We start from the raw sequence: 18,090 nt of genomic DNA on the forward strand, positions 1-18,090 counted from the left end.
ACACTGATGAAGAGTGTTGCTACTGGCTGACAAGTCCAAAACTTGCACTACTCTGTGGCTATGCACTTAGATCCCTGTTACAGAAGTTCCCAAAATGTGATCTGTGAGCCATTGACATTTCCCAGAGATTTTGCTGACAGCTTATAGAGAGAGCTGGCTGGTGTCATAGTGTTGGCTCTTCTCTCTGTTTTCCAGCTGCTAAAGTGCATTAACAGAAGCTAAACATACTTTCTTATAAAACCCACTTTCCTAAAATGTCTTATATATGTGACTGATGGGAGTATGCAGTTGTGGTGGGTAGAGGAGGCAGTCTGCTGAAAAGGCAACCAAGATGATTGGATTGACAAATATCTCAGTAGACGAGGAAGTATTGTCCAGATCATGAAGAAAAAGCTGAGAAGTCTTGCTCAAGAAAGTGAAAATTCCTTCCTAATATATTTAGAGAAATTATTCCACTGTTCTTTCTTGATCTGAAAAAGCCGAGCATGCTTAGAAGTTAATGCCTATGTCTAAAATTTAATACAGTTCAAAATACTGTTTAGCTTCAGAGGGAGAATATTTAAAAATTAAGACTTTCAAGCTTCACGTTGCTTCTGTTGCAGGCATTTTTGGTAACTTGTGGCATTTTCTGCAGTACCTCAGTCATGTAAGCCTCTCCTGGTCAATTAATTTAGCTGGTTTAATACAGACAAAGCATTGAACCAGAGAACCTAGTCAGCCATTCTGGAGGGTCAGAAGGCATACATCTCAAGACAGATACTGTAGGAGTAGTCAGTAAAAAGCAGTTTCATTCTGGTGTTGCTTCATTGTTATTTGTGAACACTTAAGAATTGTGCTAAAGAGACTTTCACTGTTGCTGTTATTTTTGCTTCCTACTGAGAATAAATGTGGCTAAACTTAAAAGACTTTGTCACTCAAAGCTTCACCTTGAAATCAGTCTGTGGTATTATCATCTTCAGTTCCTAATTGCTCTGAACTCTTCTGGAACAAAATACAATAAAAGCTAGAATATTCTGTCAATACTTCAGATTTATGAAGACTCTGAAAGGTGATTCTGCTTGTGTTACAGCAGAGAGAGTTTTATAATTTTCACTGAAATTCTGGCTTAATATCTTAGTGCATTATTTTTTTGAGTCCATTGAAGAGAGACGGAAAAACAAAACACAGCTATGTGGTATCAGCAAAATATCATGTTAAAAATTCTTACAGAAGAAAGAAGAACCAGGAAGAGTTGCATACAAAAAATTGGAAGGCTTCATCCAAATCCCAAAGCAGCTGTTTCCTGTGGCTTCAGACTTTTTTGAGAACTTTTTGCTAATTGCCTCAAGAAAAATAGCAGAAAAACAGCCCCTTCCCTTTTCTCCTGGAAAACTGTATCACAAAAATTCTCATTTTGCACTGAACTAAGAAACAGCAAAACACCATGGAGCTGATTGCTATGTTGGGAGCTAATAACTGGTCTTCAGCAAAGCAAGTACAGAATAAAATTTCATATCATTTCATGCCCTTGTTTGATATTCTATGGAATGGCCTGTTTTGATGTACTGAGAGAGAGGGATAAAGTCTACGACTATTTCAATTCAGTCATTCAGTTATTTAGTTTGTGTATATCACTTCCAGGATTACATAGCAGTACTGGAGCAGAGCACAATCTTTCCAGATGCAAATGCAGAATAGCTGTTCAATGTCTAGAAGTTTCTTCTCTAAGCTCAAAAAACAAAAGGGCAGACCACTCAGTTTTGCTAACTGCTATGTTTGTATTCTAAATTGCTCCAAAAAACAATCATAAAAATCCTATTTCAATGTTAGCTTTACTGTTTTCAACAACAAAATGACTCACATCCAAAATGTCTTTTCCTCAGCCACCACAACCCAAAATACAGAGGCAGTCATCAACTAATCAGATAGAATTTCTCTTGTTTATAACAGCAACAGCATGAGCACCTCATGGTGAGCCAACAACTCTACCAAAGGGATGAATTTCGTAACTGTGTTATTAATTACAACTTCTCAATAGCTTGGTCAATGTGTGTTGAAAAGATCTGGTAAACATGTAGGGAGGAGTAGAGAGAGAAGCAAAGCAATGAAATCCAGATGGCTGGGAATGGGGGAAATTCCAAGCAATTTCTACAGCTTTGTTCTTGCATATTTTCAAAACTGAACTTTTCCTTCTGAACAACAAAGAACATCTGAATTATACAAAACCAAATTAAAACAGTGAAGAAAATGCAGATGATTCTAGGAATAGCACATGGTTTCATCCCAATACTCTTTCTGTACTCCTCCGAGTCTCTGTTGTCAGCCAGAAAATATAGGAAATCATGTGAACAGTCCTGATACATGATTTGAAGGGTCAAAATAGCTTGAGTTAGACTACAATCTATATCATTGCACAGTATCACCTTTTTCTTTTCATTTTCTTCTCTTTTTTTCCTCTACATCTGCTTGGCTTGTGTTTGTGCAATAGATTACCTGTTGTTATTTTGATGTTTATTTGATGAATGACGTATTGTCCATCTGTTTTGCTCTATTTCATTTCCCAGAAGAAGTCAAACTATAAAGAGGAAATAAATCAACAAGTTTTTGAATGGATTTGGAGACACGAGGCATTAGGTTACTGGTAGGTCAGAGATAGTGTAAGATTATGCACTTGTTGACAATCTGAAATAAATTCAATATGTGGGGAACGGCCAAAACTTTCTCTAATATATTAAAGGTGACCTCTGTGTGTGGAGGGTGTCAATGAGTATGTGTTTTGCAATCACTCCTCAAAATACTAGAGCATCTCTGTCTAGCTTATGAATAAGGTTAAAAGATTTGCAGGTCGTTTTGTCTACAGATAGGTACAGCCTTACTAGAAGGGTAGACCAGTTCTTTGTTTTGTCACAGTCTTTTCTCAGCAGTGTAAGTTAGAATTAGCATTAATGAGGCAATGCTGCTGTGACTGTATCTTTGTGCCACACAAATACTTTCAACTTCTAACAGAATCATGGCTTTATTAAAAATAGAATGTATTTAAGCCTAATTTGAACTGAAGTGCATTGAGAATGTCTCGGATAGACTCTTAAAACATAGCCAACAGAGTCTCCTGGGATCACAGGCGTTGCTTGAAGCACTGATGATGTAACCTGGAGAATCAGACATTAGAAGGAATATGCTGTCAGATAAGATAGATTCACCCTTATTTGAAGCCTTTAGGTCCAGAAAGAGCTTAAACAGGAGCCATCACCTCAGTGAGAGAATCATAATCACATTTTTGGTTTAAACTTACTTTGCTAAAGAGAGGACTATATGAAGAGATGTAAACAGGCTGCTGTCCCTGGGCAACTCTGTTATGCTGGATCTGCTTTAGCTGCATGCCTACCCTACACTACTGTAATACTACCCTGGACTTAAAATACATTAATCTGTGAACTGAAAATCATAGAATCATAGAATTGGTTCATCTGGAACTGACCTTTAAGACCACCAAATCCAGGCTTTGTCCTGGCCATTTCCCTAAGTACTACATCAGTCTTTCTCTATAACACCTCCAGGGGTGGTGACTCCACCACCTCCCTGGGCAGATTATTCCAATGCCTGACAACCCTTTCAGTAAAGAAATTACTCCTCATATCCAGCCTGAACCTCCCCTGGTGCAACTTGATGCCATTTCCTCTTGTTCCATTGCTTGTAACTAGGGAGACCAACCACCCTCCTCACTGCAACTTCCTTCCAGGCTAAAAAGCTACAGATCCCTCAGCTGTTCCTCATATGGGATGTGCTCCAAATTCTTTACTGGCTTGGTAGCGCACCACTGGATCCTATTTAGCACCTCAATGTCCTTCTTGTAGAGAGGGGCCCAAAACTGCACACAGTATGCGAGGTGCAGCCTCACCAGAGCCGAGTAAAGGGTCACCTCCCTCCTCCTGCTGACAACACCATTCCTGATCCAGGCCAGGATGCCATTGGCCTTCTTGGCCACCTGGGCACACTGCTAGCTCATGTTCAGCTGCTGTCAACCAACACTCCCAGGTCCCTCTCTGCCTGGAAGCTTTCCAGCAACTCCTCCCCAAGCCTGTGGTGCTGCTGGGAGTTGTTGTGGCCCAAGTGCTGGACCTGGTATTTGGCCTTATTGAAACTCATGGCATTGGCTTTGGCCCAGTCATCCAGCCTATCTAGATCTCTCTGTAAAGCTTCCCTACCCTCAAGCAGATCAACACTTCCACCCAGCTTTGTTTCATCTGCAAACTTCTAAGGGTGCACTCTATCCCCTCATCCAGATCATTAATAAAGATGTTAAACAGGAGTAGCCCCAGTACTGAGCCCTGGGGGACACCACTCATGACCAGCTGCCAACTGGATTTAACTCCATTGACAATGACTCCTTGGACCTGACCATCTAACCAGTTTTTCACTCAGGAAAGTGTATGCCCACCTAAGCCAAGAACAGCCAATTTCTCCAAGAGAATGCTGTGGGGAAAGTGTCAAATGTTTTACTAAAGTCAAGGCAGACAACACATACAGCCTTTTCTTCATCCTACAAACAAGTCACCCTGTCATAGAAGGAGATCAGGTTTCTTTAACAGGACCTGTCCTTCAAAAACCCATATTGACTGGGCCTGATCACCTCGTTGTCCTACATGTGCTGCATAATAGAATTTAGGATGATCTGCTGCGTCAGCTTCCAAGGCCTTGAAGTCAAACTGACAGGCCTGTAAATATTTATCTTTCTATCTCCTTTTTAAAAATAAAAATGCCCCATCATAAAATGTCTAGTTTTTAAGAGATTTTCCAAGATGTGCTTGACAACCCACCCATTCCCTTCTTTGCTGGGTGCATAGCCTATGGTGGAGCAATAACTGTGTGCTTCTCACTAAATCTTACTCAGCAGTGGCTACAGTGAAGTCACTAAAGAGACCTATAGAGAGTGGTCCTTATCAGCTATATGTGTCACATCTAAATGTGAAGCAAAACAACATGTAAGTGCCAGGGTCTCTATCAGAATCTGCCTCCAGGTCTTCTAATTTAAAATTTCTGTCTGCTTTGCCTTTTGAAGTAATGTGATTATTCCTTTATTAGATAGAATTCCACATCTAGACTTTTTCCTTATATTCCTTTCAAACGGCTACATTCAGAAAATACTAGAAAACAAATGTAAATAATTTTTTAAATAACATACCATATTTCCTTCATACTCCAAAGAAGTATATACCAAGATAGATTATTTTCCTCTACAGAAATCTCCAGGTCATAAATTTCATTTTTTATGCTTCAGTCCCCTGATCATCTTGGTGTCCCTGCACTGGACTCTCTCCAGAAGTTCCCTGTCCTTCTTGAGCTGAGGAGCCCAGAACTGGACACAGGACTCCAGATGAGGCCTCACCAGGGCAGAATAGAGGGAGAAGAACCTCCCTCGACCTGCTGGCCACACTCTTCTTGATGCATTCCAGGATGCCATTGGCCTTCTTGGCCACAAGGGCACATTGCTGGCTCATCTTTAGTTTATTGTCAACCAGGACTCCCAGGTCTCTCTCTGCAGAGCTGCTCTTCAGCAGGTCAATCTCCAGCCTGTATTGATGCAGGGGGTTGTTCTTCCCAGATGCAGGACTCTGCACTTGTACTTGTTGAACCTCATGAGGTCCCTCTCTGCCCAACTCTCAAGCTGGTTGAGATCCCACTGAATGGCAGCACAGCCTTCTGGGGAATCAGCCAGTCCTCCCAGTTTGGTGTCATCAGCCAACTTGCTGAGGGTACACTCTGTCCCGGGATCCAGTTCGTTGATGAAGATGGATTACTACCATTCTATGATTCTATGATTCTATGTTGAACAAGACTGGCCCCAGAACTGATCCCTGTAGAACTCCACTGGCCACAGGCCTCCAACTTGATTCTATGCTGTCAATTACCACCCTCTGGGCTCTTTGATTCCACCATTCCACCTCATCCTCCTCTCATCCAAGCCACTTGAGCTTTCTGATGAGGATGTTATGGGAGACAGTGTCAAAAGCCTTGCTGAAGTCAAGGTAGATGACATCTGCTGCTCTCCCCTCATCTAGCCAGCCAATTTTGCACTCATAGAAGGATATCAGGTTGGTCAAACAGGATTTCCCCTTGGTAAATCCATGTCGACTCGCCCTGATAACCATCTTTACCTTCATATACTTGGTGATAACGTTCAGGATGAGTTGTTCCATCACTTTTCCAGGGATGGAGGTGAGGCTGACCAGCCTGTAGTTTCCTGGGTCATCCTTCCTGCCCTTTTTGAAGACTGGAGTGACATTGGCCTTTCTCCAGTCCTCAGGCACCTCGGCTGTCCTCCATGATTGTTCAAAAATGATTGAGAGCAGCTTAGCAACCACATCAGCCAGCTCCCTCAGCACTCTGGGATGCATTTCACCAGGACTCATTGACTTACAAGTGTTAAACTTGGCCAAGAAGTCTTTAACCTCTTCCACCCAGGGCAAGTCCTCTGCTGTCCAGGCCATCCTACTATCTGTGCTGGACTGGGCTTCCCGAGGACCGGCCTTGGCTGTAAAGACTGAAGCAAATAAGGCATTCAGTATTTGAACCTTCTCTGCATGCTTGTTCACCAGGGCACCCTCCGTGTTCATCAGTGGGCCCACATTCCCCCTCATCTTACTTTTGCTGCTGATGTACCTGAAAACCCCTTTTTGTTTTCCTTAACTTTCCTGGCCAGGTTTAGTTCTAGAAGGGCTTTAGCCTTCCTGGTTACACTGATGCATGCTCTAGCACTGTTGCTATACTTTTCCCAAGAAACCAGCCCCTGTTTCCAACTCTTGTAGATGACTGCTTTCTCCTTGAGTTGTCCCAGTAGATCTTTGTTCATCCATGGTGGCCTCTTGCCTCCTTTTCCTGCTTTCCTACATGTAGGGACACACTGATCCTAGGCTTGGAGGAAGTGGCACTTGAAGATCGACCAGCTCTCTTGGGCACTTCTGTTGTCTAGGATCTTATCCCATGAGATCCGTCCAAGCAGGTCTGTGAAGAGGCCAAAGTTGTCTCTCCTGAAATCCAGGGTCAGGGTCCTGCTTTGTGCCTCTTCAACACAGGATCTTGAGCTCTTATCATCCCATGGTCTGGAGCTGAGGTTGCCTCCAACCTTCACATCCCCAACCAGACCCTCCTTATTTGTCAGCACAAGGCCCAGAAGCACACTGGTAGCTTTTTCTATATATTTATTCCCATTTTTTTTGTTATAAATTTACTTCCTCTACAGTAGAATTTAATTGGCAAAAGGAGGCTTTCCCAACAGTGACAATGAAAATATGGCCTTAACTGCTGAAAATGTACTGTACCATTCTCTGCCTTACTCACATGTCAGAAAGATTCACACATGGAATAAATCAAGGAGGCACCTCCATTTCCATTCAGTTTGAAGTGAATTAAGTCTTAGCAAAAGACCCAGACTGATTAGATAGGGTTGTATCTGCCAAGTAGGTTTGAAACATTTGCCGAAGGAAAGCAAGCCCTGTTTTTTGTGTCCATTAAAGTTTCCATCTTTAATTATGTGATCTTCATTCCTATGGCCTCTCTGCTAACAGTTTTAAGCATCAAAGGTCTTACTGATGAAGTAGAGTTTGTGTTGTGCATTAGAAATGTGACTAAGCTGATTTATTCTACACCATAATTAGATGTTAGTAGTCATTCACAGCCTCGGGAAAGACTTGAACTGCTCACACAGATGTGAACAGTAATGCATTTAATGATGGGCTGATGGATCCATTTATTTTTATTGTTGTAACTATATTGGATGGAGGTTTGGGATTTGTTATGTTTGGTTGGTTTGGGTTTTTTTTAATTATAATAGTTATACTGCCATATTTGCTGATCTGAACAAAGATGTTCAGATATGTCAGACAAGTTCATTCCCCTTCACGTGAATAAGCAAACTGTACTGTCTAAAGTCATTATTTTCTCCAAGATCTAGGAAGACAGTTTCTCACTCAGGAGAAGTTAGAAGTGTATTAAGTTGCCATTCTGTAGTCTGTGGATTCTGCATACAAACCCATATTGTTATAGTTATTAGAATGGAGATTTATATATGCATAGCAACTTTCTGACACCATTGCTTTGGATGTAATAATTTTTTCTGCAAGATTTTCCTGGAACTTTTTTGTACTTCCTAAATATGGTTGTTTTGGTTATTTATGGATGTAACATGAGTTTAGAGCCTCCTGTGCAATGCATGTTTATCTCTGCAGGTCAACATGAGGAAAAACATAGTTTATTGCAGAAGAGTGAATGAATTACAAATAGATTATCGGTCACAGATTTTGGCTCTCAAAGGAGAAAGTAAAAAGGAAATATTAGGTCTCTATGTGCCCTTCAAACAAAATTCTTGCCCTGCCTTACTAACTATGCTGCTTTGAAGGGCACTGAAGGGAACTCAAATATAAGCAGACACTAGGAGTTTCCCACATTCAGTCACAGTATGATATAGATATACATATACATACACCTAAGTTTAACTATTCTCTCCTCCCCCTACTAAAATAAAATACAGAGGAGAACTCTATATGCCTGATTTTGAGAGACTACCTGCTTTGTACCTTCTACTCTGGTGAAATAGTTCAGGAACAGTTCATCCTAATGAAAATATTATCCTTGTAATGCTGCCAGCCAGGTCAGCAAGAAGCTCATGTTATCTGCTATTTTTGTGAAAGTGCTGCTCATAAAACTTGACTTGCTAGAGAATTACTTAAGCCTACTCACTGTTATCTGAACACTGTTTCATTCATGAATCTACTTTCTTCGTCCATTCAATCCAGTAACATCTCCTTTACTTCTTTCCTGAACATTCATTTCCTGATCATTTCAGGAAAGGCATCCCTAGATTTTTAGGAGAGTTGTTACTCTGTGGGACAAAGTCATAGGTTCATGAATATTGATCTTACAGGTTATAAAGTTAGGCTTCTTATATTTTCATTCCATACCATCTACTTGCATTTCCAATTACTTAATTTTTAAAATGCTTAATTTTAGATGGTATTTCAGATTGCAAATTATGAGTTCATTGCACATCTTTCTAATCTGTTGAGCTTTGTCTTGTCTTGTGTCTATAAGCTTGTTGATTTCTTCTTCAGGAATAGCTGGGTTTTAACATTTTGCATATGATATAAAGTTAGGTGTAAGAAAAGGTGTGGGCTTATGAGCCAGTTCAGGATGGAGAGCACCATTGTGAAAAGAGCCAGGGAGTCTTTGACATAAAGCAGCTGTGTCATGAGCAGCAACGTGTTAAACTGTCCCTCTGCTTCTTTGCAACAGAACCATATGAGAGCACTTCATAGCTTGATATGCACAACTTCATAAGTCAGCAGTTCTTGTGGTGTTGCATTGTTTCAATGTAGGTTCATGCACAACGATACTCTGAAACCTTACGTGTTTGTTCAGCTTTCTTGTCACAGTGGTCATACTAAACAACCTATTTTGTCAGGCTGGCACTGAACAACAACTAAGCATGATATTTTGCTGATGATGATACTGCTAATTGAAAATACTTTGCCTTTTCATTTTTTATTTCTCAATCCTCAAGAAAGCCTTTCACACCTATGAAACAGGAAGATTTGCCACAAACACAGCTCCAGATCAATAAGAGCAAAAGAAGTGAGGAGATGTACAGGCTCCAAGTAGTCTTCTCAGTCTGCAGGGTCCAATGGAGGACACAGAGATTGACAGAGGACAAAAGGAAGCCATTATTGACATAGTGTGTGATTTACCCAGTCTGTTGCATGCACATATACACAGCTGCCACCCAGCCCTTGCACACTGAGGTGCATGCAGGTGTCAGATGTTAAGTAAGACCCTTCCAGGCAAACCTCTCTCTACACTGATGAATGTTTATGGTAGAAATAAGAAGAGTTCTTTTGTATCACTTTCATATGGTTTAACTACACTTAAAAAAAATAAAAAAGGACAATAATTTAATTCTTTTAGAACTAGTCTGGGAGGTCTTTGTGTAGAAGGGTGTTTACTTTTCCTGTGCAGTGTTCAATTTTCTTGGCAGTGCTTGAAAGGATTCTGTCAGGATGAAATCATATCTATCTAGAAAATATTCCTTACTTATAACACCTAACATCTTAAAATGCTTTGGTTTTTACCATATATACTGTGCATATAGGGACCAATCCAAAGCTGTTGGCTCCATAGTGCTTTGGCTCAAGACTATACATTTTTCAAGCTCTACCTACATCATTTACTTTTTCCAGACTGACTATGGGGGTGTGAGAGTGCTTTGTTCTGAAGGCTCATAGCTCCACTGGGGCAGCAACTCTAATTCTAGCAGTTTCCCCAGCCAGGAGTAGCTACTTGCTAGCTGGTGCCACTTTCTGATCCATCTAGATAGAAGAATTATCGTGGAGGCTCAAGGTCATATAGGAGAGAAATATTTCATAGCTGAGGCAACAGAGCATTATTATCCATGTTGTTATTTGTAACACCCTAATGCCTAGTGGCTCCTGCGGAGCTGAGATCCACAGTGCTAGGCAGTAGATGAAGACACAGTAAGAGATCATCCCTGCTGTAGAACCGTAACCTTAGAAGACAGCATGGACAAAGCTCAAGAGGAAATAAAACATAGTTAAAATTTCACAAATGTGAAGTCAATATCCATGTGAGAGAAGGGTACGATCCAGCCCAGCATTTAGGAGTCTTCCTACTAGACTCAAAAAGCATACTCACATACTCACAGACTAGCCCATGTTTTAGCAGTTCTGGTCTCAGTCACCTCTGGAGCTCAGTGAAGAGACAAAAACAACGTCCTGCTCACTTCATCCTTCAGTTCATCACCTGACCTGCTTGGGCACAATATCATACTTTTAATTTTAATTTCTAATTAGAATTAAATTTATAGAATTATTTAGAAGTTCACAAATGTCCAAACTATATTCTAGTTGAATATATGGGCCTGTCATACTTTGACACAACAGCCATTTCTGGTAAGGGGAAAAGGGCTGTAAAGACAGCTCCTGTGAGAAGTTACTCGAAACTCTCCCCAGCACTGAGCCAGACCCATTTCTGAGGCTGAGACAGCTATATGCCTCCACGATCACTTTTTAAATAGAAGCCAGAAGAGGAGGGTTCTTCCTGTTCCTTCCTTCTTCTATCTCTTCTTTTCTGGCTGGTGGTGGTGCAAGGAGCTGGGAGAGAGAGAGATGCAACCATGCAGACTCCAAGGTCAGTGATAGAAGAGAGGAGGGACTCCCCTGCATTCTGCAGAGAAGACCAATGAAGCAGTGATTTGTTTGCATTTTGCTGAAGACCCTACATCAGGGGCAATGACTCACTTCATTAAAGACCCTGCGTCAGGGGCAGTGACTATGGCCAGAGGAGGCTGTGTCCCATGTGAGGGACCCCATATTCACAGAAGCTGTAGCTGTGGGGAAGAACTCACGCCAAAGAAGCTCAGTAAAGTTATGACCAGAAGTGGCCCTGTCCCAAGGGAGGGACCCTGTATCTGCAGAAACTGCAACTGTGGGGAAGAATCCACATCAGAGATGTTCATTAAGGACTGTGTCCCATGTTAGGGACCTTGTATCAGCAGAAGCCACAGCTTCTGGGAAGAACTCACACCAGAGAAGTTTGTTAAGGACTGTGTCCCATAAGAGGGACCCTGTGTTGGAGCAGGGGAAGAATTCCAGGAGTTGTCTTTCTCTGAGAAGAGAGAAGCCTATCTGTGAGAGAATGATCATATTCCTCATTCCCTGCCCCCCTGAGCCATTGAGGGGGAAAGAGGTCAAGATATTTGGAGCAGTGAGCTGGGCCCGGGAAGAAAGGAGGGATGGGGGAGGGAGATCTTAAAGTGTTGGTTGTAGTTTTCTCATCATCCTACTCCCTTTTTGCTTTTTGTTCTTTTCTGTTTCTTGTAGGTGGTAGAATAAACCTTCATACTTTCCTCTCTGAGTACTGGAGTCTGGAACCATAATTGTCAGCAAGCCCTCCCTGCCCTTGTATCAATCTACAACATCCTTGGTTATCTTTTTTTCCTCCCATTTCGCTGGGGCCTCTGCCATCGTAATGAGGGTGGTGGTGAATGGGGGGCAACAAGCAAGAGACTGTTGTGCTTCATTGCTGGCTGAGCTAAACCATAACAAGCCCCTCACAAAACTTGAAACTCATTAAAGTATAACATGAAAAATTTTAATTTATGATTTGCAGGCAAGATTTTTGTTAACTACAAAGATAATTTCCCTTATTAAAAGCATCTTGGTTAAGCTGTTTTCTGAGAGCACATCAAATGTTTTTAGACTCATCTTAATAATACAGAATAAACGTGCTACAACAGAGATCAAGATTTTCAGATTACTTGGCATTTTTGGCAACTGGATCTTCACAATTTTTCACATTTAAAAATGTATTGACCATGATTAACTATGGAAACAATTTTTTTACCTGCAGTAGAGTATGTACATAAGCACTACTTAGTCAACCCTGATTTATTTAATGAGAATGTTCCAAAAAATTGCAGTTTCTTCTTGTCTCTTTAGAAATTACGTTATAAATTACTAAATTTAATAGTATATTACAGATTGTTGGTCCAATTTATGATATGAACCGACTGCTAGATTTTCTAAGTGGTTTTTTTCTGTTCATAAAGTCTATCCATTACTAATTCACTTTGTTTTAGTTCCTGAAAGTGCAAGAAACTTGGTACTTGGTTAGGCTTTTCATGCATTTATGACCACTTTTTAGAGTACACCCTTAGCATTGTGCATAAGAAAACCTAAAGAAAAACAACTGCTTTGAGCAGTCAGATCAGGTTCATCACTTAGTCTTCATTTGCGTTGTAAGTCTCCATATACTTCACCACCTCTAAAAAAAGCCACTAAGGCATCACAACTCTCTGTTGGAGGCAGGAGTTTGTTCATTTGGAAAGCCAAAAGATTCTGTGTTTTAAATTCATGACGATGCCTGAGATAAATCGTATTTTGGGATTCATCTCTGTTTCCTATGCATTTTCAGTGAAAACTTGTTTTCTTTTATGTTGATTTTTAAAATGTGCATGTATATGTATTATAATACATGTATCATCAATACATTCATATCCATTTCAATACATCCAACCCTATGAATTGCCTTTTTTGTGTAACATTCCTCTCTGTTAGTCACCTCTAAATGTCTCTGTGGTTTTCTGCTGATGTGGTTTTCCTTCATTCACTTCAAATATTAAATGTATCTTATATATTTCAGACTCTGCAGAGGATGAAAATATATTCAATTCTGGTTTTTACTAAGTACAGTAGTTGAAATTTTTTAGAAGTCTAGGTTGTGCTTAAATACATAACTACCCCTTGAGTATTTAGGAAATATAGACAACTGATCAACCGATAGATCTAGAGTTAGGACAAACCAGAGATTTAAGGGCACAGATGTGCCAAAGTCCTGATGTAAAAAAAAGCTAAAAAGAGATTGTTTCTCTATTGCTACATATTAATATAGCTTTGGGCACTAGTGGAGGAGAAAGAAGGAGGGATAAAAAGAATGCTTCAGATCAAAACCATGCAATCTCTTCACCAGGCTTTGGGAAACAATGCAGGAAGTACCAAATCAATGACTTTCAGCTGGGCTATAAATTTGAAAGTATGCAGATTTTTCCTGAAGTCTATAGCTTGACAACAACCGTGGTCAGTTCTCAAAGACGACCATTCCACTTGCACAAGGTTCCGTTAGCTTGACCTTGTAACTACCATGTTCACCTTTATTTCATACTTGAGTTTTAATTGTAGTATCATTAGATACGTGCAGAAAGTGACATTACACTTTTTCATATGCCGTACACAGTGGAAGAGTAAAATCAGTATGACCACAATACCCAAAAGAAAAAAGAGACAGAGGAAATGCACAGATAAGGACCATATGAAAAAAAAACAGGAACCATTTCTGTTCGCATCACACAACCCCTACAGGAACCCTAAAGTAAGGGTAAAACGGTTTTATGACAGAAATGCAGTGTTTAAAAAAAAGAACGAAAAAATCATTCATTATCTCCAACAGTGCAAATAGTTCAAAAATCAAATTGTAAATTTAGTATGATATTATTAAAGTGTTACTCATAATTCTGTATCTCTGTGATTCTATTCTATTACTGATCTTCTCTGTGTTTTTTAGGACTTTAAAATTCTGCCAATTATATGTATCATTTGTGGTTTTGGTTACTTGCACATCCCTACTCCACTGCACATCTCTCTTGAATATTCTTTACTTTTGTATCTATGAAAGCCAGTAAAAGTCACTGGGGACTATGAAAGTACAAGGGTAAGAGAGAACTTGACCTCGTATTTCCTGAGCACCTCTAAGGAATCACCTGTTTAAAGCTGCTGGAAAGAATTGCGAATAAACTGATGTTATGGGTAAGGCAACAGATGTGACAGAAATTTCAAACACTGGAAAAACAAATCCTTTTTTTTATTGAAACACAGCATTTCTTTCTGGAAGAAGAAACAGATACCCTTTTCTGCAGAAGCCAAGATGTCCAAAGAATTTGTGGCCTGCTAGCCACTGAAATGTGAACTGCTGATAGAAATATTGTGCACTTATACTAATAACAAACAATGAGTTGCTGGAGGCAACAGCTATTACCATCGCTTGAATAAAAAAAAAATTCTGGCAACTAACCATACATCAAAATAGATTCTGAAATTAAAAAATGCCTTTTTTTCAGCACTTACTCAAATATCTTATTTTAGATTTTGCCAAAACTGAGGGGTAGCTGATATCCACATTAATTCTGATTGACAGTTTTATGGGAAAATCTGGGAAGAGTGCTCCACCAAGATATTCCAGATTAGTTTAACTGGCTTCCAGATGTCACTCCTATTCCACTACTGAGTAGCTCCTGGTACAATATTCCAGTATTAAAGACTGGAAAGTGACCATGGCAACTTCCAACTCAATATGCAAGATGTATTCATTGTTAGAAAGGATTAAAAAGATTTTTGCCACTGCAGAACCAAAGCTGTCACCTAGAAGCAAAGTGAATTACAGCGTTGTTTGTGCTTATGATAATGCTCAGAACATATCCTATCCTACTGTAAAATCTGAGAATGTAATCAGCAGATGGAACGCAGAAGGAAAACAATGTAGCTTTTTAGTACAACAGTATTATCATATAGGGAGGAAAACATATTTTTTACCTACTAGCTCTTTCAATTTGTTATGGTTGTTACTAGGAAGGAGATACAAATGCCTCAACAGCTTTAGAAAATAAATAGAAAAGTTAGACTTTTTCTGTCACTGTAGGATGGCATAACCTTGAATTATTGTTTCTAAAGTGTACTTACTAGCATGATGCATTTTAAATGTGCTGAGTGGTTTCCACTGACTGCTGATTTCCAACTATCAGAGTGATTTTCCTATGCCTCTTCCACAAATTATCCATCATGTTGCTGATATGTTTCATAACTTTCTTTCATGCTATGCCTCCACCTTACTTTGATCATAAGGGTCTCTTTCTTCATAATCTCTTTAGCTTCTGCCTGGCTTTGCTTTCTTCAACGGCAGGTTCTCTGAGGCTTCTTTGTCCCGAATGTTTACTCCCCTAGCAATCAGTTTCAATAAGGTCATGCAGGGAAGGAAGCTATTTTTCAGGATCACAAAAAGTAGCAATATCAAGCTCTCATGCTTCTGTTTGGGGTGTTGATGAAAAGACTATTTTCTTATATTCTCATTCTGAGTATAGAACTTGTTTATGTACACATTGCTGCATATCACTGAATTCCCTTCTAGTAGGGTACAACAGTGGAAAACTTAGTATTTTAAGGAATTTTCTGACTATGGCTGACAGAATTAGGATTTATATTTATTACAACTAAAACAGCAGAAACCTGGTTTTAATGTGATGAAGACTGAAATTCAGTCATCAACAACCCTCTTGATGCAGGATTTACGCAGCAGAAAAGGGCTGGCTCAGTGACAGGTATTCACCCAAGAATTGAAGAGGATCTCCCTGCTCTCCTATTGCATCTCTCAAGGCCTTACCTCTTCCTTCCTCCATTGGATGTTCTGGAATAAATTCCTGCTTGACAGTTCACTGATATATTAATTTTATGTAATTTGTTGATATCTTCTCTGGTTTTGGTTGTCCGATTGTTTTTTTTTGTTGAAGACAGAAAAATAAAACCAAAACAACCCGTATCTAATTAAATCTGTTCAGTCTTGAAACACGCTGTCTAGGCTCCTGCACACCAAAAACTTTACATTTAAGACACAAGACTGTTGCTATGATATTGCAGGAGTCCTGTAGACTTGAAGTGCAAGAGCTTTTGACAAGAACTGAAAATGCAGAGGAACAGGAAATATTTCCCTAGTCTCATCCTACAGCTACAGCAAGGGTGACGATGATCAGAGAATTTCCTTTCATTTACTGCTTCTTCACCACATCTGTCATTATAAAAAAAAAAAAAAAAAGTGGCATTATTCTGTGATCAAGGTTTTTTCTCTCCTGACCCCTTGACAGATGGGAGATTGGGAAATGGAGCACCTGCAGTCTTACTTGTGGGGTTGGATTGCAGACACGAGATGTTTTCTGTTCTCATCTGTTATCAAGAGAGACTAACGAGACTGTGATACTAGCAGATGAATTGTGCTATAAGCCTAAGCCATCCCTCGTACAAGCCTGTAATCGCTGTGACTGCCCACCTTCCTGGTATTCTACAGATTGGCAAGAGGTAAGAATGTTGTGCAATCTCATTTTATGATTGCTAAAATAGTCATTATATGCATTATCAATTCGTTGTTTTGCTTTAGTCCACCAAGAGGATTCATTAATCATTTCAACAAGCTCTTAAAAAACTGAAAGAGTATGCCTTTTTACTCTCTAAAAAAATTATCGACCTCTTCAGAGGTAAATAATGACTATATCTATTTCTTTGCTTACTGCAAAGTTATTGGAGACTTTTGAAAGCTTGCTATAGATTCCAGACAAAAATATATGGAATATAATGGTAAGCTGCAGTGAGTGGAATTGGGTTAGCTTAAGTCAAGGTTTCTAGAAATACAAAAGATCAAAGAACAGAGAATCTCTAAAGTGTATTGGATATTCTGTATATTCTCAAATAATAATTTAATTTCAGGCCAGAAACTCTCATTCTTCAGAGTAATAAATGAGTGTTAGGAGCTTCTCTTGGGTAGGTGAGTGCTGAAAATTACTGTCTACACAACGATGTGTAGAAGGCTTTCCAAGTTTGGAAAACAACCTGAAATGAATTTATTGCAGATGAAAACACTTATGCAATGCAAAAGACTTGAAGATGCTTCAGTTGGAAATAATACTGTACAAGAAGAAAGGATCCTGCCCTGTTGTCAGGAGTAAAGGAAAAAAATTGCTGTGTGGTGGAGGTGCAGAAAAAAGGCCTGTTTCAGTCTTCACTTCTGCTGGGTGCAAGGATTCATTCTATTCTATGAGAAAACTATGAGCACTTGGCATGGTCTTACATATGTCTACCCACTCTCTATCTATAAAATCTGCTCTTTACCTAACCAGGAAGATGTTAATGCACTCACCTAACGAAGTTAATAAGTCTGTGATGCTGTCCTTCATGGGAGTTCTTCATGGACAGCTCTGGATTTGGGCAGCCTTCCTAATAACAAAAACATATGCCAGATGATGCCTATCAAAGGTAGATTTATGCCAGCCTGATGTTCTATCAAAGCTAGATAAACTAGCCTATGGCATTAATTCTGTGCTTAAAACTATTCAGTGATTATTTCATGCTTTAATTTGTTTACTGATACTCACATGCACATATTTGCTTAGTTGCACATTTGAATATTTCTAGGCTACGGTTATACATAAATGCTGTATTTGTAAACAGAAAGTAGTGTTCTACCAGTACATAACTAGTAAACTACATAATAAAGTCAAGCATTTCAAAGTTAGGATATGACAGAAGTAGTGCCTGTGCTCATTACAATCCTATAATTTGTCACAGTCCTTACAGAAAGCAATTTCTTTATTTGAATGATTAGAAGAGACATATATTACAATATGCTGAAAAATTGACTTTTCTGCTAACAATGACCATTAGCTAAAGGCCACTGTATCATGGTACTGAAATAGTTTCCACTAGAGAAATATGCAAATATGAATTTTTT

The 18,090-nt window shown here is 39.6% G+C and overlaps 1 protein-coding gene across 5 annotated transcripts in view; it reads left to right on the forward strand.

The window, feature by feature from the left end:
* The window catches only part of ADAMTSL1 (ADAMTS like 1), a 418,285-nt gene that overhangs the window by 342,012 nt on the left and 58,183 nt on the right, over window positions 1–18,090 (forward strand). For all 5 annotated transcript variants that reach the window (XM_062017375.1, XM_062017376.1, XM_062017378.1 and 2 more), the window contains one exon: window positions 16,454–16,664. In XM_062017375.1, coding sequence (XP_061873359.1) covers window positions 16,454–16,664 — 211 coding nt within the window. The remainder of the gene's footprint in view (window positions 1–16,453; window positions 16,665–18,090) is intronic.

This window comes from Colius striatus, chromosome Z (genome assembly GCF_028858725.1).
Source record: "Colius striatus isolate bColStr4 chromosome Z, bColStr4.1.hap1, whole genome shotgun sequence".
Lineage (NCBI taxonomy): Eukaryota > Metazoa > Chordata > Aves > Coliiformes > Coliidae > Colius > Colius striatus.